Below are 24,451 nucleotides of genomic sequence, written 5' to 3'. Positions count from 1 at the left end.
TCTTATCAGTGATCTAATTAATTACACAAAGCCATATTTTTTACAAGTGCATCTAAGAACCGAAAATCCTTTTGGTCATTTGATATGTCTGCTAGTATTTCAGTGCAGTACTCTGCCACTAACATTGGTCCTGCTAAAAGCCATTCTATTTAATTCCAAATGGTTTTAAATTTCCACCTGACACGTAGCTCTTTTCACTGTTAAAGTTCATCCACCTTATTTGTGAAATTTACAATGCCAAATGATTAGAAATATTAATAATTAGCATTTGCAAATAATCAAGAAATAGGAAAAGCATCAATTACAAAAAAAAAACACTCCAGAGTTTGTACTTTAAACCCCACAATTTTTATTGCAGTGAGGCAAACAGCATTGAACCAGAATAGAAAATGGGAGATTGCACACATGCGTGATTTGCTCCATTGGTCAGTTAACAGAGTGACCCAAGCAAACACTCTTTTCTTGTTACAAAACAAGCATCTAACAGTGACTACCTATCCATTCAGCTCAAAAATCGATGAGTTTTTCTCTAGTCTGCATTCATGAACTAAAGAGATTGGCATAGTTACACAGTTTAGTGGACGTGGTTCACTTCATCTTCCAAAATACATAGCAGCTCATTGCAAAAATCACAAGATGGAAACCCTCCGTAACTTCATTGTTAAAGCAGCAGTTCCAACACAATGAGGAAAGGAGTTCTGCATAGAATCATGATAATTTGATTATGTGTTTCTGTAAGATCCAGCTCAAAATGCTTGCTTCTCTGTACATGTACAATTGCCCTTTCCGGTGTCAATCACTTCCACCTCATGTTTGTCATGATTGAGGGCAGTTCCAAATATAAATGCATCAAATCTTACCTATGTCCTTTCCACTTGAGGATTTTCGCTCATGTTAGTCACCAAATCAATTCCACAAAACTACATTTATAACACTAGTACGTCTGAGTAAATAAGTTCTGTGTGGAAAAATATATGATCAGACCTGTGCCTTGCATCCTGTAAGTACAGTATGATGATTCTGCGAAGTCATAGAACCAAAACCTAACATTCATTCAATAGTCAAGTCAAGAAAAAGTAGAAAATTAACTTGAAATGACCTCAAGTTTAGCCCTGTATTTCTAATTCAAGTCCATATGGCAAAAGCTGCAACAGCAAACTTCTAGAAATTAAAATCATTTTAAATGCAATCCATTGAGATAATCTTTTTTCTGAATAAAGATTTTAAGTGCAATATTGTTTGATGTACAATTATTGATTCAATCAGCAAGAATAGTAGTAAAACTCTCTAAGAACCATTTCACAAAATAATTAGTTACCTCCTAATTAACTGTATGTAGTAGTGTCACCACAGTTCCATTTGATTTTTGCTTGCTTGACTTGACTATTGGCTTCATATTTTAACCTCAGCAACATGGTCTTCCAAAGTGTCAAGTGCAATTGAGCAATTTTCAGTTTTGAAAAAAGATAAAGAATCCGAAATGACAAATAGCTTTGACAGCGCATCCCTTCAATACACTGCAGCACAGTGCACCTGTAATAGTACAATATGTATGTAATCAGAGGGTATGATCTTAAAACTATTAAGAATTTCAGGCTGTTTTCTCTTAACCACGACAGAAATCGCTGTTAAATGGTATTCCAGTGTAAAAATTATAAACGATAAAAAATAACAAACGGATCATTTTTCAACAGTATAAAGGAACTTCACATAAGCTGTACATATCTGATAATCAAGGCATTAATGCTAATGTAGCAAATGGTTCAAGATTGATCTTTTGGGGAAAATATTAGTCTGGTCACAGAAAGTTATCTCCTGTTTCCCATTGATGTATTTCATTGAAGAATCCTTCATAGAAGTTGAAGCCTTGATCTATATTCATAGGGGCCACTTGAAACTCCTCTTTCATCTCCTCCCATGGATGTCTTTGAGGATCAGAGAAAAAAGTAAAATCTTCAAACTGTGAAGTTTGGCTGGTGGTTTCTGTAAGCACTTGGTCCATGCCTACAGAACACCATTTAGACTGTGGGCTAATGTGTCTTCCTTGGACAGTAAGGTCCAACTCTGTCCCCAGCGAGTTCAATGCAGCGTTGATATCAAGGTCCTCAAAATTACTCCCATTCACGTTGAACACGTCATCAAAGACCGATGCCCAGTCAAAGTCTCCCTTGAGGGATTCCGATTCTCTTTCATCGTGAGCTAGCAAAGGGGATTTAGAAGTTCTGGCTATCTTCATCGTTCGTTTTGGCAAGGCTTGTTTGCGTTTGCTTGCAGTCCGTTGGTTGTCAGAGGAGCTGAAAACTGGATTACCATGAGTGTTTTCCATGTATCGTGTGGATGCATGGTCAGGCCCAGAGTAAGGCTGAAAGGACTGAGTTGACGGATTTAGCAACACTTCACTTGCAGATACAGGGGGCAGTTTGTTTTGTCTAAGGGCGCTAAAATGAGTAGCAGGCATCCGTCTCCTTTTAAAGACACCGTTAACAAACATATCAGCATACTGTGGGTCAATCTGCCAGAAACCTCCTTTTCCAGGCTCATCCTTCTGTCTTGGCACTTTCATGAAACATTTATTTAACGAGAGATTGTGACGAATAGAATTCTGAAAATAAAAAGATAAAAATATAAGACATTAACCTAACAAATATTAAGAATGTCAGTATGAAAGAAATATTATTTAAAATGGGCTTAAGAACCAATGTCTAAGATGTATTTACATAATACATTAGAACTGGAAGCAATACTTTATTTTACATTTTACTGCCTCATATAATGTGGTAGTATGGTAGTGTAGCGGTCAACATAACATTATTACAGTGCTATAGACCTGGGTTAAATTCCACTGCTGTCTGTAAGGAGTTCGTACGTTCTCCCTGTCACTGCATCGGTTTCCTCCCACATTTCAATGGCATACAGGTTAGCAGAGAATTTGATCACATGGGTGTAATTGGGCAGTGGGAGCTCAGTCGGCTGGAAGAGCCTGCCACCGTGTTACATCTCTAAATAAGAATCTTGTAGGAATCAACTTATCTTAAATATTCCACCCAAAGTGAACAAACTAGAGATATTGAAATCAATGATGAGTTCAACTGGGTCATCATTTTCACGTGATAGCCTCCCTCCTGTACTATTCTCACCGCTGTCTTTGTACCTGTCTATCTGTGCTCTAAGACTGATTTAATTTTCTATTTTAAAAAGTCTTGGCCTCAACAACTCCCAGATGGAAAAGCATCCTCTGTTCTAATCTGTGTAAAAGAATTTCTCCTAGTCTTGTTTTGCAATCTTGTACCAGTTGTTTGTCAGCAATTGTTTATAATTCCCATCTAATCTTCCTTTATCAAAGTTCCTCATGGTATCAGAATGAAAGAAAACCTTAGCCCTTTTCCCTCCAATGGACACATTCTAGTCCTGGACTTCCTTCTCCCATCTTGTCTGTATAAACCCTATGGATTCCATTTTCCCTCCTTTATAAGATTTCCAAAGCAGTGGGAAGTAGCTGTGTTTTGTATATATTAAACTTTTCTCCTTTTCTTTTGTACTTTATGTCCCTATTTATAAAAAAAAATAAACGTAGATGGTTATTTTATCCCTTTATCTACTGACAGACAAACCCTATATTCATTGATTCATTGCTTTGTCTTTCCATTAAGGTAAAACTTCTTTGATTTCTTTCTGAAGTATGTGATAGCACAAACATCTGTCAGTGCCTCTTCTCTTGAAGATATCATTGTGCTTATCCTTCCACTTTCATCATAACTACATGCCTCAACCTTACTTAGAAACCACAATACAGTGGACTAATTGACACAGCAGTTCCAACCCTTCAACAATACAACCAACATCCATCTGACCTACTGGACTTACCAAAATGAACTGATGACTAGCCACCAGCTCCTTAGAGAAATACCAGGAGCTGCTTTACATACACCTGTGCATTCCACATTTCCATGCTCATGCATTGCAGCACAAAGATTTGCAGCACATTGGAGATGAAAATACACACTCATCCAATCTCTCACTCTGCTCCTGGTCTCACAATGAGCTGTAGCCTACTGAGTTCAGTGGTCAGATAGGCTTCATCTCTAAAAGCTCAGCTGTTACGGTTTTCTTATCTAACCTCTCCACACCTAATTACCCAATTATTTTCTCTTCTGTTTGTTTATAATTGACAATGTTTGTTTACAGATCCCCTTGATGTTAACCTTTCAAACTTATGTCAACAATTTACCCATTTTTACTTTCAAGTACCAATATATCAAACTATGTTAAAAAGGTATGAAAGCATGATTTCATCAACTTGTTTTTAAGAATCAGAACCAGGTTTAATATCAGTGGCATATGTCATGAAATTTGTTAAATTTGTGGCAGCAGTGCAATGCAATACATAATATGGAAAAAATATATTACATACTTAAATAAGTAGTGCAAAACAGGGATAAAATTAATAGTGATGGGAGGGGAAGAAGCTGTTCCTGAATCGCTGAGTGTGAGCCTTCAGGCTTCTGTACCTTCTTCCTGATGGTAACAGTGAGAAGAAGGCATGTCCTGGGTGGTACAGGTCCTTAATGATGGACACCACCCTTTTTAGAACCAAGTCATGACATTTTACAGTTGATACAACTGGACTGTGGTTCACTGTTGTTGGGGCAGTTGTAAATATCCCCTCTTTTCTGCTCTCCCCTCAACATACCACCTTAGTCAACAACGTGCATCATATGTGTTCAATTTATGAATGGATGGTGTGATTTTTCAGCCAAGTCTCTCTCATCATGCTTCTTGCACTATTTGATATGGTTCTTAGAGCAGTATTAAAGATTTCATTCATTACTTAAGATACAGAAACCTATTCTGAGTACAAGCGTGTTTATGGTTCTTGCTTTATACATTGTGGCTGATAGTTCTCTTCCTTTCTTTCTTTTTAAATCTTTTTATTAATTTTAAACAAACATAAATGAAACATGAATACAAAGTGTTTGAGAGTACATAATTAATAGTTTAAATAGACATTCATATAATAATAAAAATATATAACCTCTCAAACTCATAACATTGATGAACAAAGAAATAAAAAGAGAAAAAAAGACCCCAGAAAAAAAAGAGAGAAAAAAAACACTAACCAACATGGGCCATTGAATAATGTTAAGTACATATACGGTAGCACCAATAACTCCGAATCTCCATCCAAATAATTAAGGATAATAAGTAAGGTTCAGGAAAAGACAATTCAACTCATATGAAAATGTTGAATAAATGGTCTCCAAGTTTCTTCAAATTTAACTGAAGGGTCAAAAACAACACTTCTAATTTTTTCTAAGCTCAAACAAGAAATGGTTTGAGAAAACCACTGAAATATAGTCGGAGGATTAATTTCTTTCCAATTCAATAGAATAGATCTTCTAGCCATTACTGTAACAAATGCAATCATTCGTCGAGATGAAGAAGATAGACAACTATTATCCACCATTGGTAAACCAAATATTGCAGTAAAAGGATGTGGTTGGATATTAATATTCAAAACTCTTGAAATAATACTGAAAATATCTTTCCAGTAATTTTGTAAACAAGGGCAAGACCAAAACATATGGGTTAATGAGGCAACATCAAAATGACATCTGTCACAGGTTGAAGTAACATAAGAATAAAATCAAGCAAGTTTATCCTTAGACATATGAGCTCTATGTACAACCTTAAATTGTATTAGAGCATGTTTAGCACAAATAGAGGACAAATTAACTAATAGTAACATTTTCTCCCATTGCTCAGTGGATATAAGACAATGAAGTTCTTCTTCCCATTCCTTCTTAATTTTTTCTGATACATCTGGCTGTATATTCATAATCATATTATAAATGACAGCTACTAAACCCTTTTGACAAGGATTCAGAGCTAACATTCTTTCCGTAATGTCCAATGGACCTAATTTCAGAAAAGACTGTAACTCATTATACAAAAAATTTCTAACTTGCAAATATCTAAAAAAATGAGTTTTAGGTAAATTATATTTATTAGATAACTGTTCAAAGGACATAACGCTATCATCTAAAAACAAATCACGAAAACATGTTATACCTTTTGTTTTCCATAAAAAAAAGTTTGATCCATAAAGGAAGGCCGAAAAAAATAATTAGATACTACAGGGCATGATAGAATAAACTTATTCAAACCAAAAAATTTACAAAATTGAAACCAAATTCGCAATGTGTATTTGACTATAGAATTAGTTATTTGTTTATTCAATTTAGATAAAGAAAAAGGAAGTGAAGATCCTAAGATTGAAAAGTCTTGTACAGATTTACATTCCAAATTTACCCATTGTGGGCAGGCAGCTGTAGTCAATTCTTGTGTCCAAAATATTAAATATTGTATATTAACTGCCCAATAATAAAATCTCAAGTTTGGCAAAGCCAAACCACCTTCCTTCTTAGGCTTCTGTAAATATTTTTTGGATAGTTCTCAAAGATCTCAAAATGATTACACTCCATTGGCTGTTAAGGCTGGAATGAAAATATTTTAAAACCTCTTGCTTATTCCTTTTTCACTCAGCAGCAAGAGGTGCCCACAAATAAAGACACCATAAATAATTAAATACAGAAAAAAGAAAAATGGTTAATAATGTAGAAAAAGATACAAAATAGTACCAATTACTAAGTCACATCACACAAAATGCTGCCAGAGGGAAATGTAAGTATCTGACAATTTTTTCCAGTATGCCTGTCCCTCAACTCTCTCTCTCTCTCTCTCACACATTCACTCACTCTGATGTCTTTGTCTCTTTCTTTCCAGCTCTTAGCACTAGTCATGACTCAAACCTAAGGGAAGATTCGTCCTTGCACAATGAAATTGGTAATTGGCCTTTTTTTTTTCACTCTTCACAAAGCTTTGTTCTAATTCCTTCCTTGACAAACATGTTTTTTTGCCCTACCTACACTCAAGGTTCCAGAGTGGTATTCACACTAAATACTCAAAACGTGGCCATGCATCAGTTCCTCTGTACTTTCTCAAAATATTTCCACATTCTAGACTGACACCACTTTGTTGTACAAACTTACATTTTGTGTAACACATTTTAGCATATACCAAGGAGTAATTAAAGACCTTTTTCTTAGGGATTGCCTGAGGTACAAAAGGAAAGAATTATTCTTTTTCATATTTTCACATCCCCAGGACTTCACCAGGACTCAGAGTCAAAGAAACCCATTTTGTTATCACTGACAAATACCAAAAACTTATTTACTCCCTGCAAGGTCCCACGCTCCATGTGATAAATTGTTATTTTTGGCTGAAGGATTAATTCCCTGCTCGACTACAACAGAAACACTGACTCCTCTCCATCGGTACACACGGACCACAAGCCTCCAAATCTACTCTGGAAAACTGCATCAGAATCAAAATCAGATTTATTGTCACTGATAAATGTTGTGAATTTTGTTGTTGAAATTTATAATGCAACACATTTCTGTTCTTCACAAGAAATGACAGCTCAGATTATAATCATGTAATTTTATGTCTATTGATCAACAGAATCTCAAGTTTGATGCTTACCAGTCTCAACTGAGAACTGATTCATCAAAGAAAGCTCCCATCAGTGAAACTTAGCATCTTTGCTCTCCATAGCTGGATTAATTTTAAAATCATGGGCAATAAGAGTATCATGGACACATTTCAAAGACCATAACTAGAAATCGTTCCTCCCCATTCTTCCATGTTTTTGTCCCTCTTCATGCTTTCTCCCTGGATGCTTGAAAAGGAGCTCATCTGCTTGGAGACATGTGTTCGTTACAATTAGGTTGGATGTCGTACCTTCTCAACTTGCTCCTGAAGAAAGTTCATCAACCTGAAACATTCTATTTCTCTCCACGAGTTTGACCTGACCTGCCTCGTAGAAAATAGCTTTTGTTTTTTTTATCTCAGACGGGTAGCATCTGCAACTTTTTATATATCAGATTATATTTGTATAGTGTTCGTAACCTCATAAAATGCCAGAGGTACTTTACATTTGTGTTATCAAATACTTAACACTAAGCCATAAGGGAAGAATTCAGAGAGATGGGGAGGGCTGGAAAGATTTAAAAACAAGGATAAGAATTCTTAAATCAAATATTGGTGACACAACATCAATGCAAGTCAGTGATCTTGGGTCTCGTGAATGAACATACAATGCAATTGCGAGAAACACAGGAGTGGGCTAATGTTACCTTAAAACAGTATAATATGAACATATCAAAAATCCAATGATTTATTCTTATTTTATTTGTGTGTGTGTGTGTGTATATATATATTTTTTTTTAAAAAAGATCAGACAGTTAATGGAGAGAATACAGAACAGAATTATTTATGACAGATATTGACAAATATTTGTCCATTAAGGGAATTAATGGCTGTGGGGTTGATGCATGAGTCCAGAACTAGTTTTACTTTGTTTATTCCATTCTCTGGTACAGAGACCTGAAACTGGAACACAGTGATGGTACCGCCTCTAAACTATTCTCAAGATTTCTGAGTATGTTTACTTTGCTAATTCACACCAATGTGCTGGTGGAGTCGTTAATAGTAATAAAAGATAAATGTATCAGATATTCAGCTGATCGCAAACCAATTGAGATTGGGGTCTGATGTGTACTTAAATGCCTTGAGAAGAGCAGTTATCTTTAATGAGATTGGAGTCTGGTATGTTCTCTTTTGGGACACCAGCAGAAGCCCCTGAGGGATGAACAGTTACTCTGTATAAAGCATGAGAAACAGAAACAGCAGTAGGTCACAGCTGATCTTTTACCCCAGTTCCACTTACCTGCATTAACCCCATTTTCCTCAATTCCATTAATATTAAAAAAAACATCAACCTCCAGCATGAATAAACTCTGCAATTGAACCTTGATGCCTCTTCTTGGGAAGAGACTTTGGCACCCTCTGGGTGAGGACATTTTTTTTAATCATCTATGTTGAATGGCCAGCTCCTTAATGAGTCTGTGATGCCTGTTTCTCGTTAGCTTGGCTATAGGAATCATTAGTTCATCAGTCCTGTCGAGGCCTGTAAGCGTTTTGAATGCTTTGGTGAGATCACCAAGGATTCGACAAAACTTTTGTGAAACCTCTTGTGGATTTTAGGTCATTCCCAAGGGAATTGTTCCTCAGAAAAATCACACCTATTGACCTATTTTTCTCATTCAGATGCTCTAACATAATTGTGGCCTGGTTGCGTTAATTTTGAAGGGATATAATCTTACAAACCTTACAAAGTGAAGCAAACACAGGAGTTATAATATGCGGACAAATGGAGACACAAGAGACTGCAGACACTGGAAGATGGAGCCAGACAATGGAGGAAATCAATGGGACAGTCAACATTTGAAAATATCAGCTGTCCTTTGCTTCCCCCCCCCCCCCCATCGTAAATGTTGCTGAGGTTCTCCGTCATTTTTGTGCAGCAGTATTCAGACAAAACATATCTCTGGTTATAGTTTGGGTATCAGGATCATAAACAAAACAGAGTCAATAGAATACAACACTACCTGTTAATGCAATTAAAGTAGAACTTTTGTGATGTCATACAGCCATTGAGAGTGGCACAGAGCCTCTGCCCCACAACACTGAAGACACAGATTCAACCTTAATCTTTGGTATTGTCTCAAGTGCTCCACTTTCCTTCCATATCCCAAAGACTGGTAGGTGCAATTGGCCACAGTAAATTATCCTTATAGTGCAGGTAGGATCTAGGGGAGCTACTGAGAATGTGGTGGCGGGGGGTGGAGGGGGAGCGGTAAGATCTGTAGCAGAGTGGAATAAAATAGGTGGTTGCTGACTGGTTCAGACCCAATGGACTGAAGATCCTGTTTCCACATCCTCTTGTTCTTCCTCTCTAAGACAATGCAGGAAGATGTAATTCATGCCTATCTTCACTTAACTTCCTATTGGTAGCATATTCCACACAGTTCACAGCAGTTAAATATAATTTCTCACCTTAACATTTTACTAAAAATATTAAAGAACACGTCCATAAAACTTGAGAATTTGGACTGTTTAACTGATAACTTGTCCAATGGTGACCGTTATATGGCATTATTTTTTACTCATATTTAGATACCCACTCAACCCCCTCTCCCTAATTACTAGCACTCTTTAGCTAAGCACAAGTTCCTTTGCAGCAAGCCACTGACTCAGAAAGAGAACTGTATACAGAATTGGTAAAAAGGCAGTGAAACAGCATTGGGTTTCATCGTGGACCATTGCATTAAAATTCAGCTGTGATTGCACCTCGGTCTCAACTGGGTGGTGCGAAGTGTGCAATGCCCAGTTGTCGCCGCTTGAGACTCTGCACGAAAGGTCAGTCACTGAATCAATTTTGTTTGAGCCACCTGTTGGGAGGAGGCAACTGGGCAAACTCTCTCACTCGTACATCCCACTCCCGGATTCTGGCCAGCACATTACTTAAAATCTGGTCATGAGGGGGCAGGGTTGCAAGATAGTCATTGAGATCAGACCATTGCTCCCACTTGGTTGAAAGGGTAAGGAACAATTGCACTTGCTGATGAGTTTGGAAGAAGAACTCCTGTCAATCAAATAGAGGTGGAGCTGGTGTTATAGAGAGAATTCCAACTTGCCAATACATTGGGTTTGCTTGACTATTTCACAGGACAGCCTAGTATATAACACCCTACGTAGCAGGGCCAGGATTTATGGTGAGACTGAGTAAAAGGATATAATAAATCTGAAGGGATTTTATGAAGCAAATTCTTCACCATTATTGGTTGTTTAATTCACCAAATTTAAGCTTCCCTCCTATCTAGTTGGATTTGAACTCACATCTCACACATCTCCAGTTTCTCCACAGTTCATGGCTCAGAAACATGAACAATTGAAACATTCCTCACGCCTTCGGTTTAGCCAGATGAAGTTCCTGCAGGAACATTGGTTCTTCTGTCACATACAAGTGTGGAACACTCCCACAATTATTCCAAATGCAAAATAATTCCTGTTTACTGGATTCCTTTGCTGCCACCATCAGGCCACTCTCAGGTTGGAGGAGTAACACATCATATTTCATTTGCGTAACCTCCAAAGACGAAATGAACATTAATTTCTCTAACTTTCAGTAATTTCTCCCTCCTCGCCCTTCTCTCTTTTTCCATTCCTCATTCTGGCTCCCCCTTACTCCATTCCCTTCTCCTCACCAGTCTGTTACCTCACTCTTGTGAACCTCCTCCTATCGCCCACTTTCCTCTCCTGTTAGATCCCTTCTTCTTCAGCCTTCCATACCTTCCCTCTCACCTGATTTCTCCTATCACATGCAAGCTTGTACTTCTTCCCCTCCTCCCACCTCTTTATTCTTATTTCTTCCCCCTTCTTTTCCGGTCCTGATGAAGGGTCTCAGCCCAAAATGTTGATTCTATTTTCCTCCAGAAATTTTCATCCTGATTTGTTGAGTTCCTCCAGCATTTTGAGTCTTACTCCAGAATAATTCCAGTGTCTTTGAGCCGAAGGTTTAATAGGCATTGTTCAAACTCATGAGAATTGGTTCTCTTTAATTTACTTGTAGAACAAAGATGGATTTTTGCCCCTATTTCCCAGTTGTCTTTGGTGAGGTGTGTCTTTGGCACAAGATTGCAGCTAAAGAGGGAGAGTTTGTAAAGGTTGTAGGATGGCTGCTGCTCGGAGGGACTTGGGAGAGTTTCTTAGAAGGATTGGTAACGGAAACTGGAAAGTCTTCAAAAGGTGCAAGAGGCATTCGGGGGAAGACCAAGAGGCAAGAAAGACCAGGGGATGAGTGAGGCCATGTAGGGAAACTGAGCAGGGTAGATATGAGATCTTGGATTTGGATGCTAGCATGATGGGCAGAACTGACAAGCTGGATCCAGCAGGTAAATGAAATAAAGTTGGACACACCAGTCCTCAATTCCCTTTCATTTCTAGTTTCCTGCAGAAACAGTACAAGCCAGAGTTGAAATAGAGATCAAGTCTGACTCAACCAGTCACATTTTAATATTTAAACAGCCCAAGCTGCCTCCTGGGACAGGTTTGCCAGGCCCAGCTGCCACCCTCATTCAGAAGTATTGAGTTCATTTGGCATGTATTCAACTCAAATGAACCAAAACCAACATGGAGATTAGAATTAACCTGGTAAGTCTTCAATTCACTCCAGGTATAATTAAATCTTGGGATGGTGAGTTCTTAGTCATTTCTAAAACTACCTTGTACTAATTTTTATTTCCTTCTACTTGCACTCAAGCTCTAATTCAAAATTAAATACTGCCCTGGATAAATCTTTCCTGTCCTTCCTGTTGGGTGCAGTCTTCCATTGATTCTATTCTGGTTTTTGGATTTACAGAAGATGCCCACAAATAACAAATCTCAGCAGTGACACTTATGTACTTTGGTAATAAATTTACTTTGAATTTTGAACTTTTCAACTTCAGTAGCCAACATAACTCAATGAGGTATATTTTTGTTTGGAGACTTTGATAACTAATATCAGGTTTTTGCCTCTCTCCTCCAACACTCTCAGGGTTTGAAACCTTCAAATGACTGAAGCTGAATGCAGCTCTCCTGGTCCCAACTTTTGAACCATTTCTTGTAACTTATGGTTCTTACCTTCAAGGCTATGGATCAAGGGCGAGGAAGTCGTAGAAAAATTAAGTCCAATTTTTGCCAAAGTAGGCACAAAAGGCTGAAACCCTGTTCCACGATATTGTGATTCTTAACATTTAACTTTATTACAACAGCACAGCTTCAGCCTTAGGTCCCTAAGCTTTCCCTGTAAGTATAACATTCTATTTTACAAACGAGGCAAGTGCGAGAACCATACAGCTCTCTCATCTCAACACGAGTGAATCTGCAGATACTGGAAATAAATAAAAACACAAAATGCTGGCAGAACTCAGCAGGCCAGACAGCACCTATGGTAGGAGGTAGGGACGATGTTTCGGGCCGAAACCCTCTCATCTCCCTCGGCCACACCCCAACACATTCGTGAAATCTGAATCAGTTCATTTTCCTTTTTTCTCCACCTTTCCTTTTTTCCTCAAATGATTGATTTCTTGGGAAAGTGAAAAACAATATACTTGGTGTTAAGCATTAACTTTTCTTTAAGCATGTATAGATTCCCATCAGCAGCTTCTTAGCATCACTTAGTAAAGCATCATCCAACACTGGGGAATATTCTAATGCCACAACTATGACAGAGCATTTCAGAATCACGTACTTTCTCCAAGTTTACCCATGTCAGTAGGCTTGATGCAATCTTTGTTGAGGACAAGGAAATATATGGCATATCATAACAAACAGTGTAACAAATCATTAAACCATTCAGCCTATTGCTCAAAAAACAACTGTACCAGGATTCTGAAATCCCCTATTCACTTTGCAAGTAAAGACAAATTCAATTATTTATAAAATATGCCACCTTTTTCCTGTTCTACCACCTCCTCAGGTGGTCTGCTCCAAATTCTAGAATCTTTCAGCTACAAAAGCGTTGCCCAGATCTGTTTTATGAAATCATGAAAGGGAAAGCAGACTGAAAAGGTTTACTTCATAATTTTCTCCACAAAAGACTACAATTATCTAAGAATTATCTTGCAAAAGTGAACAGAAAGAAGCATTCACTTGGAGAGAACAAATTGAAAAAAAACTGGCAGTTTATTCTTCCTACACTACCCCACAGAGTAAAAATAAACAAAAAAGGTTAATAAGTATTTTTTTTACTTTCTGGAGAATGTTGAGATTGTGTGATCAGTTAACAAAAAGAAAAATTAAGATGATATGCAAAAGAACATTTAAAAGGTGATAAACATGGACAAACCAGGAATGGAAAGATAAATCAATGAAAATGGAAATTAAAGGAAGGAGGAACAGCTTGACAGCAAGGCTGGATGAGCCAAAAAGCCATGCAAATATTATAGTCCACTCTCCTCTCCTATCAGATTCCTTCTTCTCACCCACCTGGCTTCACCTCTCACATTCCAGCTAGCCTCCTTCCCCTGCCCTCAGCTTTTCATTCTGGTGTCTTCCCCCTTCCTTCTCAGTCCTGAAGAAGGGTCTCAGCCTGAAACATTGACTGTTCATTTATTTTCATAAATGCTGCCTGACCTGCTGAGCTCCTCCAGTACTTTGTGTGTGTTGCTCTGGACTTCCAGCAACTGCAGACGTTCTCGTGAAGTACTTTCCTGGGTGCAAATTTTTTGCACTCTGAAGACTACTGGCAAGAAACTCTCTGATACTTTTCTTCGACAATAAGTTAAATTCAAAGAGACAAACTTTACCCTCCCTTCAGCAATTCACCTAATGCAACACAGAGACTATTGACTGTCGTCAAGTAGGCCAAGTCTTCAAAACTAATTTAGATCCTTTTTGAAATGTCACAATTGGGTTATAATTTTGCTTCAAGCACAATTTTTACTAGAACAGTATTTTAACTCTTAACATAGCATTTAGAGGGATAGATTTTGACTGTGGGGTAATACAGGAAGAGGTTCTGATAAACCAAAATAAAGATAGAGTGAAAAAAATGGGATGTCAGCACAGCACTCAAAATAAAAATGTGCATGCTAAACTCTTTATTGTCACAATTTTTCTGCAGGGTGTTGAACTCTGTGTCATATCCTGTTACCAAAAACTTGATACAATTATGTATTAAAACTGTATCAGAGAAAGAATGCATTCCAGAGCTAAATCAAGACCATTCAACTTGAAGTATTCTCTCATTTCTACAGTGAGTTATCACCCACTTAGTAAACTGGGACAATAAACAAAGTTCCCTTTGATTTAACAATCTTATTGGGCACTGATTCCATAGAGAAAAGACAGATCATGGTACAATAAATATAATTTTTAATCATTTAAGAATAAACTTGAAAATACTCAAGTTTTGATCTTAATATTTTACTCATGCAAATTCAGTGATTAATATTTCAGAATTACAACTTAACTTTATTTAAAAGCTTAGTCCCTAATTTTAAGTTTTTGTTCAGCTTTAAAGGTAATTTTGATGGTATGTTTAATATATTTCATCACTCTCTTCCTATTATTGAACCACTCACTCTAAGAGATAGATCATCACCAAATAATCAGAACAACAAAATTCAAATGAACAAGTTCAAACTGCTTCAGATTGAAAATGAATGTGTTTGTCTTTATTGTCTTCATCCACTAAGCACAGTCTGTTTCTCTTCAATGATATCATAGGTCTTGCAACTGGAAATTAAGCCTATACTGGTTTTTCCTTGAGGAAATATAGAATCCAGCAGTTGCATATATTCCCTGAGTGTGTCTGTAAGTAAAGTGTGAGTCAAGCTAGCCTGTGTAGAAATGCTAATAGAAGATGATGGGGGGAGGGGGCAGGGTGCGGGGAGGAGTTTCTGAAAGTAGTGAATTGGGCATCATTCATAAGTGTCCTTGTAATTCAAACGTGAAATATGGAGATATTCTGTTTAAAATATAAAGATATTCAATTTATAATACCTCACATTTACTAATCCTAACAGTCGCTTCCAAATAGGTCACTCACAGTCAGAAATCTTTCATTAGCAGTATTTTACATCAGACGTGAATTTTCTTTTAAAAAGCCTAAATTTGGTTCTTGGCCTGCCACATCCATTGTAGCATGATTATCATATAACTATCTCAACATTAGTCAATCAATGAACACCGTACTTTGCTTTTCCTTGAATGAATCGAAGTGGGAATACAGTTGTGATTTTGTATTTACACAACTGAGCAATAAGCGAACAATAAATTGACATTGTATGAATTTTAACAGTGGGTGCACAGATCTCAGAGTAATTTCATGAGCTAAACAAATTAAATGGTGACTATTTTTAATATTCTTATGCAACTACAGTGCAAATCATTTTCATATGATTATACATTCTTTTCACAACAGAATAAAATATACATCTGTTTTAGATTAATTCTCCTATTGTATTTTATGTTCTAAATATACAATATAAATTGGAAAACAGGTGAGACTCAGGATATTGATAATGGCGAACTCTGTGATAGTATGTTAAGGATAGCTGTGGAAGCTGATCATTTTCTGACATTTATATAGTGCAAATATTACTTAAATATTACTCAAGCTTTACTGCATGCAGGCATACAGTGCTTTATTTACTGAGGAGTTGTGAATGGAATTCACTATTGTGCAGTCATCAGCTAATATCCCCTTTTCTGTTCTTTTAATGGAAGGGAGGGGATTGAAGGTGGTAGCCAAAGATGTTATCCTGAGGGGTCCTGAAGTCAGTGATGCCCTGGAGCTAAGATAATTTGCAGACAACAAAAATAAACATTTTTTCCTTGCAGCAAGATATGACACTGGCCATCAGAGTGTTTCCCCTTGTTTTCCATTACATTTCAGTGTTACTAAGGTTCCTTGATGCCACACTCAGACAAGTACTGTATTGATATACAAGGCAAGTGGTTCTGGTGAAACCCAAACTCAGCACAAGCAAGCAGGTAATTAGTGACCTGAGCATCACTTGACAACGACACCACGTATATCTTCCATCACATGGCTGATGATTGAGAATTGACTGTTTAGATGGGTCAGATTGGACATTTCTGGCCAGTTTCCATATCAGTTTTTGGGCCAAGAAACATGGTAATTCTAATTCTGGAATCCTGTTTTTCAGTACTGAATTCTAGATATTGCCTGGTCCTAAGTCTGCAATATTCACTGCCCTTAAATGGAAATTTTTGGTTCGCTGCCAACTGACTAATTATCTGTTACCACCAACATCAAGATATGATAGGACTGCATCTCTTAACTGTGTCTAATATATGTAGAGTGTGTGTAGTCCTGTGTTGCAATTTCACCAGTGTGTCACCTCATTTATAAATCAGAACCTAAGACAGAGGGGCAGAATCAGGCCAGTCGGCCCATCGAGTCCACTCCGCCTTCCACCATGGCCGACCTCTTCTCCCTCTCAGCCCCGTGACCTTTGAGAGTAGATGCACTCAGGCTGTGTCCCAGGGTTGGAGAGTCACCAACTAGAGGCCATCAGCTGGTTCAGGGTGAAAGGGGGGGCAGATCCAATAGAGATCCAAGGGGCAGTTTTTTTTCTACTCGGAGAATGGTCCGCGTATGAAACGAGCTGCCGGAGGAAGCGGTTGAGACAGGTGGATCAGCAACACTTGGACAGGGACAGGGAGAGGAAAGGTTTAGATGGATGGGGGCTAAACAGGACTCAATTTAAATGGGAACCTTGATGAGCCTAGACCAGCTGGTCTGAACGGCCTGTTTACATGCTGGATGGATCCATGCCTCTACAAGAGCATACGTCAGACATATGATACACTCCCTCTGGCATTCCACACTGCTCCCTTCATTAGACCACTATCGCTCCCTGGGTTTGATAGTAATAACACACAAGAAGATCACAGACTGCAGTGGAGCACCTTTCCGCTGCTGCTGATGGTCCACATCAGAAGGACGGGTTTTCCCTTCACACTTGTGGTGTTCTGTCTCACTGAGCATGAACACAATGCCACACAACATGATGGAGGCTGTCCGGGACCGTGCACCAATCTACTTCGACCTCATGGGCAGATGCACCTGTCACAGCTACATCAGTAAAAGTGGTGTCGAGGGGGTTAATTCTTCCTGTGTTACTTCCAAATGTTGCTCATTATGGAAGGGCACTGATTCATTAACTGAGATTGGACTGTAGGAGGACATGTCCTTGATTCCCTTTGACCTGGCATCCCAAGACTTCATTTGATCTGAAGGCTAAGAATTCCCTGGACTATTCTCTCCTTCCTAAACAAAGCCACCTCTGGTATTTCTGTCCTGCAGGTGGGACAGATGTTACCATGGGATTGTAAGTACATGGGCCATAAGGTATGATTCCGTTAGCACAATTCAGAAAGATTGTTCCACTGATAGCTCTTCCAATTTGCACGGGTTTCTGATAGGGACTTTGCAAGCTTGAATTTGTCAGAAAACCTATCCAGTTGTATTCTATTAATGTTTCAACATAGTAATGATCATTACTGGACCTACCAGGATATTTCTAAGGGCATTTAAGTTTGGGTTGGTAAGCTTGGATTTCCACACAGGTCGGAATACCTGAAGGAAATTTTTTAAATATAGAATTCTGATTGCATTCTGTCGTAGTGTCTAGACTTCTTTGGAAGTATTATTAACTGAATTTGAATCCCACATAGGAGGATTTGAAATCACATCTCTGGATTGTTAGTCTAGACATCCAGATTTTTAGCTAAACATAATCAGTGTGTCACCACCATCACATCCTTGCAGAAGTACAGATGTTTCAGTTTAACTTGGATAAACAGTTTTCATTTTAAATCAGCTTGAACTAAATCACTGGTTATTCCAGCTAGAAATACATCGTTCTTCATTCAGATTGTTACTGCTTAACTACGGACCTCATTCGTGGAACTAGACAGTTACAGTGGGGAAAAGACAAACAAAATTAAATTATATGAACTTAAATCTACCCAAAGGCCAACAATACCTGTTAATGACATTACAATGAAATAATGGTGTGCTTTATTTAGCCTTTGAGACACCTTCTGCATTACTGCAAAACTAAACTCTAAATAGGCCCCTTCCTTTCCTCAGCAGTACCCTCTTCCTTACGATAGAAGTATATTGGTTATCCATTCAACAATAATAAAACATGTTTGTGTGTCACTGTTTCCTTCAGAGGTGGTTTAATCCATTTTCACCATAAATAGTACCCAGCTAATTCAATCGGTCATTGCAGAGAAGCACCAAAGTGAGAATGCAGAATCTCATCTGCATCCCTGGGATCACCGGTTATAGATATAAGCAGATGATTACACTGCTTCCCCAAGCTACTGCATATTGTTGCAATCTCCCTCATTGGGAATGCTGCCAAAGTTGTGGATTTGAATTGCTTGCTTTGATATTGCTAATAATTCAGACATACACACACACACACACACACACACACACACACACACACACACACACACACACACACACACACCACACTTCGTGGAAGCAATAGAATGTGATGCTTGAGCATCAACACAAATTACAGACTGAAAAGCAAATTTAATATTAAAACTGCAGATGCTGAAAATCTGAAATAAAAACAGAAGATGCTGATAGTTTCACCATTTCCTGCTTTCATGACTTCATAGTAATTAGCCCTTGGTAAAAAGGGCCTCTTAATTAGGTAGAATTAAAATACTGCACCAAAAATACTACATAATTTACTGACAAATTTAAACTGCTACATTTAGTAACAAAAAGCAAGTCTTGCTTCAAACATCTTCAAGTGCAAGTCAATACTTATTTACCATTTTGCGTTTTTAATTTTTCACTAACTGCAGTGTGCTGATCTGGATTATTATCAGAAGCCTAGTAATTAATCTCTGGAAGAGAATTTTTAACTGGTCAGCTAAAGAGCGATGCTGGTGAACAAATGGGTGTAGGTTGTCCAACTTTTTCTGGTACGAATCTAAAATGACATGGGAAAATTCAGATTGACAAGAAAAATGTTCTACTTAGTTGGGAGAAACAAATGTGGTCACTGTAAGCATGAATATTCCATGTTTATGCTCAACCTCAAGCAGCCTTTGATTGCGGAACCTTTAAAACCAACTGCAGCTTTGTTGTAAGAATGAGCAGAGTGCCACTGTGTGAAAGGAGAACCCTCCTCCAGATCATAGTCTCAATTACCATTGTATAACCGGAGGGGGTTTGAAAATATAATTAAGAATGGAAGAGGTAAATAATGAAAAGCTAATACACACAAGTGTTGGAATAATGTGATTAACTTACAGTTTTCATCACTATTTACATTTGTTTTTAACTCCCAAATAAGGCAGGGTTTGAGGGTCGGCACAACATTGTGGGCCGAAGAGCCTATAATGTGCTTTACTATTCTATTCTAATTGAGCTGATATTGTCACATCACATGGTTCTCTTTAAATGGGAAACACCATTATTGAGCTCTGCAAGTGGATCACTGATCTGGTGTCATATGGGTTATGATCCATCCAGTCTTGATTAATACCTTACAAACTACATCACCAATTTAACTAGTGGGGGGGGGGGGGGGGGGGCGGAGATTCAATCCTAGCAATCTGAAGGTCTGCAAAATGTATATAGAAAGGTAACATACAGCAAGCTTAACACTGGCTGCATGAATAAAGCAATAATTTGAGCAATAGCGATTTTAATGTGAAAAAGAAGAAAGAACAAGCCACAAGGATTGTGTGCACAGCCACTCAGCACAAATTGTCCATGCCTGTCTGTACTTTATGCGAGCCTCTTCCATTTTAGTTCATCCAGTTCCATTATCATATTCACCACTTCCACAAAGTAGCACAGAGATATTGGTGATGTGGTTGAGTGACAACAGCTCTCTTCTTGCTTCTGCCATCAGAAAAAGGGTACAAGAGCCTTAGGACTCACACCACCAGGTTCAAGAACAGTTACTCCCCCTCAACTATCAGGCTCGTGAATAAAAGTGGATAGCTACACTCAACTTCACTTGCCCCATCGATGATATGTTCCCACAACCAACGATCTCACTTTCAAGGGCTCTTTAGCTCATGTTCTCCTTACTTATTGCTATTTATTTATATTGGCATTTGCACATTTTGTGGTCTTCTGCACTCTGGTTGATCTTTCATTGATCCTGTTATTGTTACTATTCTATAGATTTGCTGAGTATGCCCACAGGAAAATGAATTTCAGGGTTGTATATGGTGACCCAAGTGTACTTTGATAATAAATTTACTTTGAACTTTGAATATCAACTTTCAAAAGGCATCTGATGAAGCCCAAATGGATGTACAAGGAACAAAAGGCCTGAGGTGCTCTTAAATAATGAGTTGAGGGGCAGAGGAAGGGAGAATGTTTTACATTTGTTTTCCAGGCTGAAGGGAAGAATGCATTAGAATTCTGCAGGGATAAATCTCAATGTGTTTTTATGATTTCCACATATGTGAACTAGTCCTGTTATATATAAATCCAAAATTTACCGATGAAATAAAATGAGCATTTATTCACACGGGGAAAGTGGATACTCACCTGCCATATAAACTTAACAAATAAGTGTAAGGAGATTCATTTTAGTTAGAAGATAAGGAACAGGTAATACAAACTGATCAGCGCACTTTTGCAGGAAGAAAAGTGAGTCACTGTGTTTGTGTACAGCTAACTGAAGGTAAGGTTGCTGTCGGCTAGGCTTGAAGATCTATTGTTTCACAAACAAGAGGTGCAAAGTGCAACAGCAAATACAAACGCAGCTTTGGCCTCAGTTGGAATATCATGGCCCATTCTGGACAACAAGCCTCTCGTGGCAATATCATGCAGAAAATATAGTTTAATAAATTACTAGACAAGACTGGGATGCAGATAGCTGAACAGTTCTTCTCAAGGTAGAGAAGGTCAGGGGGAAACTGATACCCGCATCTACAATCAACCGTAGTCATCATTTACCAACTAAGTATAGAATAAAATTTTAAATGGCAGCAAATTGGTAATCAGAATGCACAGACTTAAGGCAGCTGGTAGCAGGTGACTTCAGGAAAACAAACTCACTTAACAGTTACGATCTAAAATTCACTGCCAAAAAGGGTTCAGGCAGGTTCAAAGGGAATTATAGAAGTTTTATTTAATGCATGAAAAGAAAGATTGCAAGGGGATAAAAGGTTGGATAAATAGAATAATTCAATGGATTAACTCTGCCATGTTGTACCTATTCCATTTTCCTCATTCTAGCAACTTCACAGTAAAGGAGACTTCTGAAATTCTCAATTGGATTTAGTACTGAACACACTAGACCAATAACATCACCTTCAAAGATACTTCCCATCAATCTAATTGGTAACCACCTATCCTAGCCGTCAAGTAGTTACAGGAGTTTGTCAGTTTCTTACTGATTTAAGGAATACAACTAAGCCTGAATTTCTTTAACCAGAGGGTGGCGGAAATCATTGCCACAGGTGGCTGTGGAGGCCAAGCTACTGGGTATATTTAAAGCGGAGGTTCATAGGTTCTTGATTAGTAAGGGCACCAAAAGTTAGGAGGAGAAGGCAGGAGAATGGGATTGAGAGGGGAAATAAATCAGCACTGATCGAATGACGGGCGGGACATTGGACGGGGCAACTGGCCTAATTCTGCTCCTTTATCTTATTACCTACATTTCAATCAGTGAAATATCGCAGAGTATATGCTCATAGTTGACTCAGACCACAGATAGAATTAAAGTGACGGGGTCCTGTCAATGGACCAAACAACTAAACAGTACACAAATGCCATGAGGTTGCATGCAGAGAATTTTCTCCTGACTTTCCTCGAGGGCGGGCTGCCAAGTTTGCCATTACAATTCTTTTCCATTTGCCAGTTTAATCAAGCAGCACGAAAACTAGTCAAAGAAACACCAACAGCATGAGACTAAATAATATTCTCCATTAAGTATCCCGCGAACGATTTTTGTTAAAAAAAAAATCTACTCTTGATCCTTAACAATTTAACAGCGTTGAAAACGGAACTCGCGCCACCTGGCTAATGTGGCAATGCATCCAAGGAATTTTCCATCACTCCCCTAATCTTCCTTCAAGTTTTTTTTAACTACTCGACGGGGTGATCTTTGCAGTTTCGGAAATGAAACAGTTCTCCGAGTCAACAGGCGAGTTTAATCACGCTTGGAGACGGATCTGAAAGGACGGTGAAGCGCTAGTCAGGACCTGACACCGTCCACAGATCCAAATTCATAATACACCTGTTGACCCGGCTGTCAACGTTAAAACCCTGGGATCTTTTCACGCGGGCAACAATATATAGATCCTATCAAAAGCACGGCTTGTTCTACGCGGTTATTAATCTAAGCATAGAAGGATCCTGTGCCAAGCAGAATCCATTATCTGAAGTTTAATGGAAGGTCAGTACCGTTTGATCTGAACCCACTTAGAGGTGACCTCACCTGCCAACTGGGGTCGGCGTGCCGGTAATAACAGAAGTTTTCAGTGATCCAGTTGTAGATGGCGGACAAGGTGATCTTACTCTTTTTGCTCGCCTGCATCGCCATGCAGATGAGAGTGGCATAGGAATAAGGCGGTTTCACGTGTGGGTTGGTCTTGTAGTCTATGTCCTCCATCGGGCTCTGGGTAGGAGCCTGCGAATGGATGAGGGTTTTGGTGCCGGTGGGCGCCGAGGTGGGTTTGCCCAGACTGAATGGCATCCCGGTAGCGGCCGTGTCCCCGGCTGGTGGGGAAGCGGGACCGTCCGAGCCCGGGAACTGCTGCTTGTAGTGATGGTGGGCGATAGAGGGCTTCTCCAGGTTCGCACTGAGAATGGAGAAGTCCTGCAGCCACTGGAGACTCGTCAGGCTGTCGTCCAGGTTCACGGCCCCGTTCACGTTCTCCTGGTCCTCGGGGTGCAGCATCATCCAGTTCTCTTTAAACTTGGTGGCGATTTCTGGCGTGGTCAGAACAGGCATTGTCCGCAGTCCGCTTGTGAACTAGCAAGGGTGATTACACCCGCTCCCTGGTTAGAACTGAAAACAAAAGAATTACAAAGGTTTAGTAACTGATAGGAGGCCGTGAAAAAAAAACCTGAATTGTAAATGTCCGGAAAAATGATGACGAAAACAGTGTCAGTAACACAACCTGTTAAACTTTACGGCAAATTCACTTTATTATTGCCATTGGATAACCTAAAGACTGCCAAGAAAATAACCACGATGTCAAAATAATTAACATTTCATGGCGTTAAACACGATCCTTAAGTTCTTCCTTTAACATATGGTCAAATAGTTAGCAGAGGCATTGACAAAACATACTAAAGTTTGTGTCCCGGACTAAGTGTTTATTTTTCCGATACCTTGTTGCGTTAAGAACAAGAACCCCTGACTCACCTGGCGATAGTTTAGCAAAATTCTCAAATCCTGGAATAACTGCCGCAAAACTCCCCTAACTGGAGATCTATAAGCTTAAATTAATAAGTAAGTTTTATGCCTGGCGCGCAATTGGCATCAAATCCGTTGTCGCAGATAAAGCTGCCTTCTGGAGTTTGATCAAACGGGCTTACATTCGCGCAGTTTGCGGGCTATTAGAAACCAGGGTCGGTGGAGTGTCGCCTCTCTTTCATACGGTGCACGGGCACTTTATACGCCTTTAAACAGATCGCGAGCAGATGATTGGCCGCCCGTCTCCAGGTTTCACCTTTCACAACTCCCAATGACGCCAGGCTGAGCGGTAAGCCGCCGGACAAGGCAGGGAGCGTCTCCAAACTGCACCATTCCGCCATCCGCCACCCTCGCCGAACGGCATGGCATTGCAAATGAAGCTCTCCTCCGCAGGCTCTGCAATTGCCACACGATCCGCTCCTCTACCAATTCAGACATTCCTCTTTGCGCCAGCAAACTATCATTGGCATCCTGTCTGCTCAACCAGCCGAAATCATCCCAAATATCACTACCTACACTCGAAATCAAATGGTGAAACCCCAAGTTAAATA

General features: G+C 39.0%; 1 protein-coding gene across 1 annotated transcript; it reads right to left on the bottom strand.

The window, feature by feature from the left end:
* Positions 1 to 325: 325 nt before the first annotated feature.
* Positions 326 to 24,068, bottom strand: foxj1b (forkhead box J1b). Its single transcript, XM_059979623.1, has 3 exons — positions 23,850 to 24,068; positions 22,917 to 23,489; positions 326 to 2,602 (listed from the first exon to the last, which is right to left on the bottom strand). Exons 2-3 carry the CDS (start codon positions 23,430 to 23,432, stop codon positions 1,799 to 1,801), a joined length of 1,320 nt encoding a protein of 439 aa, XP_059835606.1. The 5' UTR covers positions 23,433 to 23,489; positions 23,850 to 24,068; the 3' UTR covers positions 326 to 1,798.
* Positions 24,069 to 24,451: the final 383 nt, after the last annotated feature.

Source organism: Hypanus sabinus, chromosome 9 (genome assembly GCF_030144855.1).
Source record: "Hypanus sabinus isolate sHypSab1 chromosome 9, sHypSab1.hap1, whole genome shotgun sequence".
NCBI classification, from domain to species: domain Eukaryota; kingdom Metazoa; phylum Chordata; class Chondrichthyes; order Myliobatiformes; family Dasyatidae; genus Hypanus; species Hypanus sabinus.
This window is presented reverse-complemented; position numbering and strand designations above follow the sequence as displayed.

What these genes read in the sequence shown, in the direction of transcription:
- foxj1b (XM_059979623.1), bottom strand. Translation starts at nt 23,432, where the DNA reads ATGCCTGTTCTGACCACGCCAGAAATCGCCACCAAGTTTAAAGAGAAC. An exon ending in ACGCCGACCCCAGTTGGCAG is followed by an intron (nt 2,603 to 22,916) that starts GTGAGGTCACCT and finishes TTTTATTTTCAG; the next exon opens with AATTCTATTCGTCACAATCT.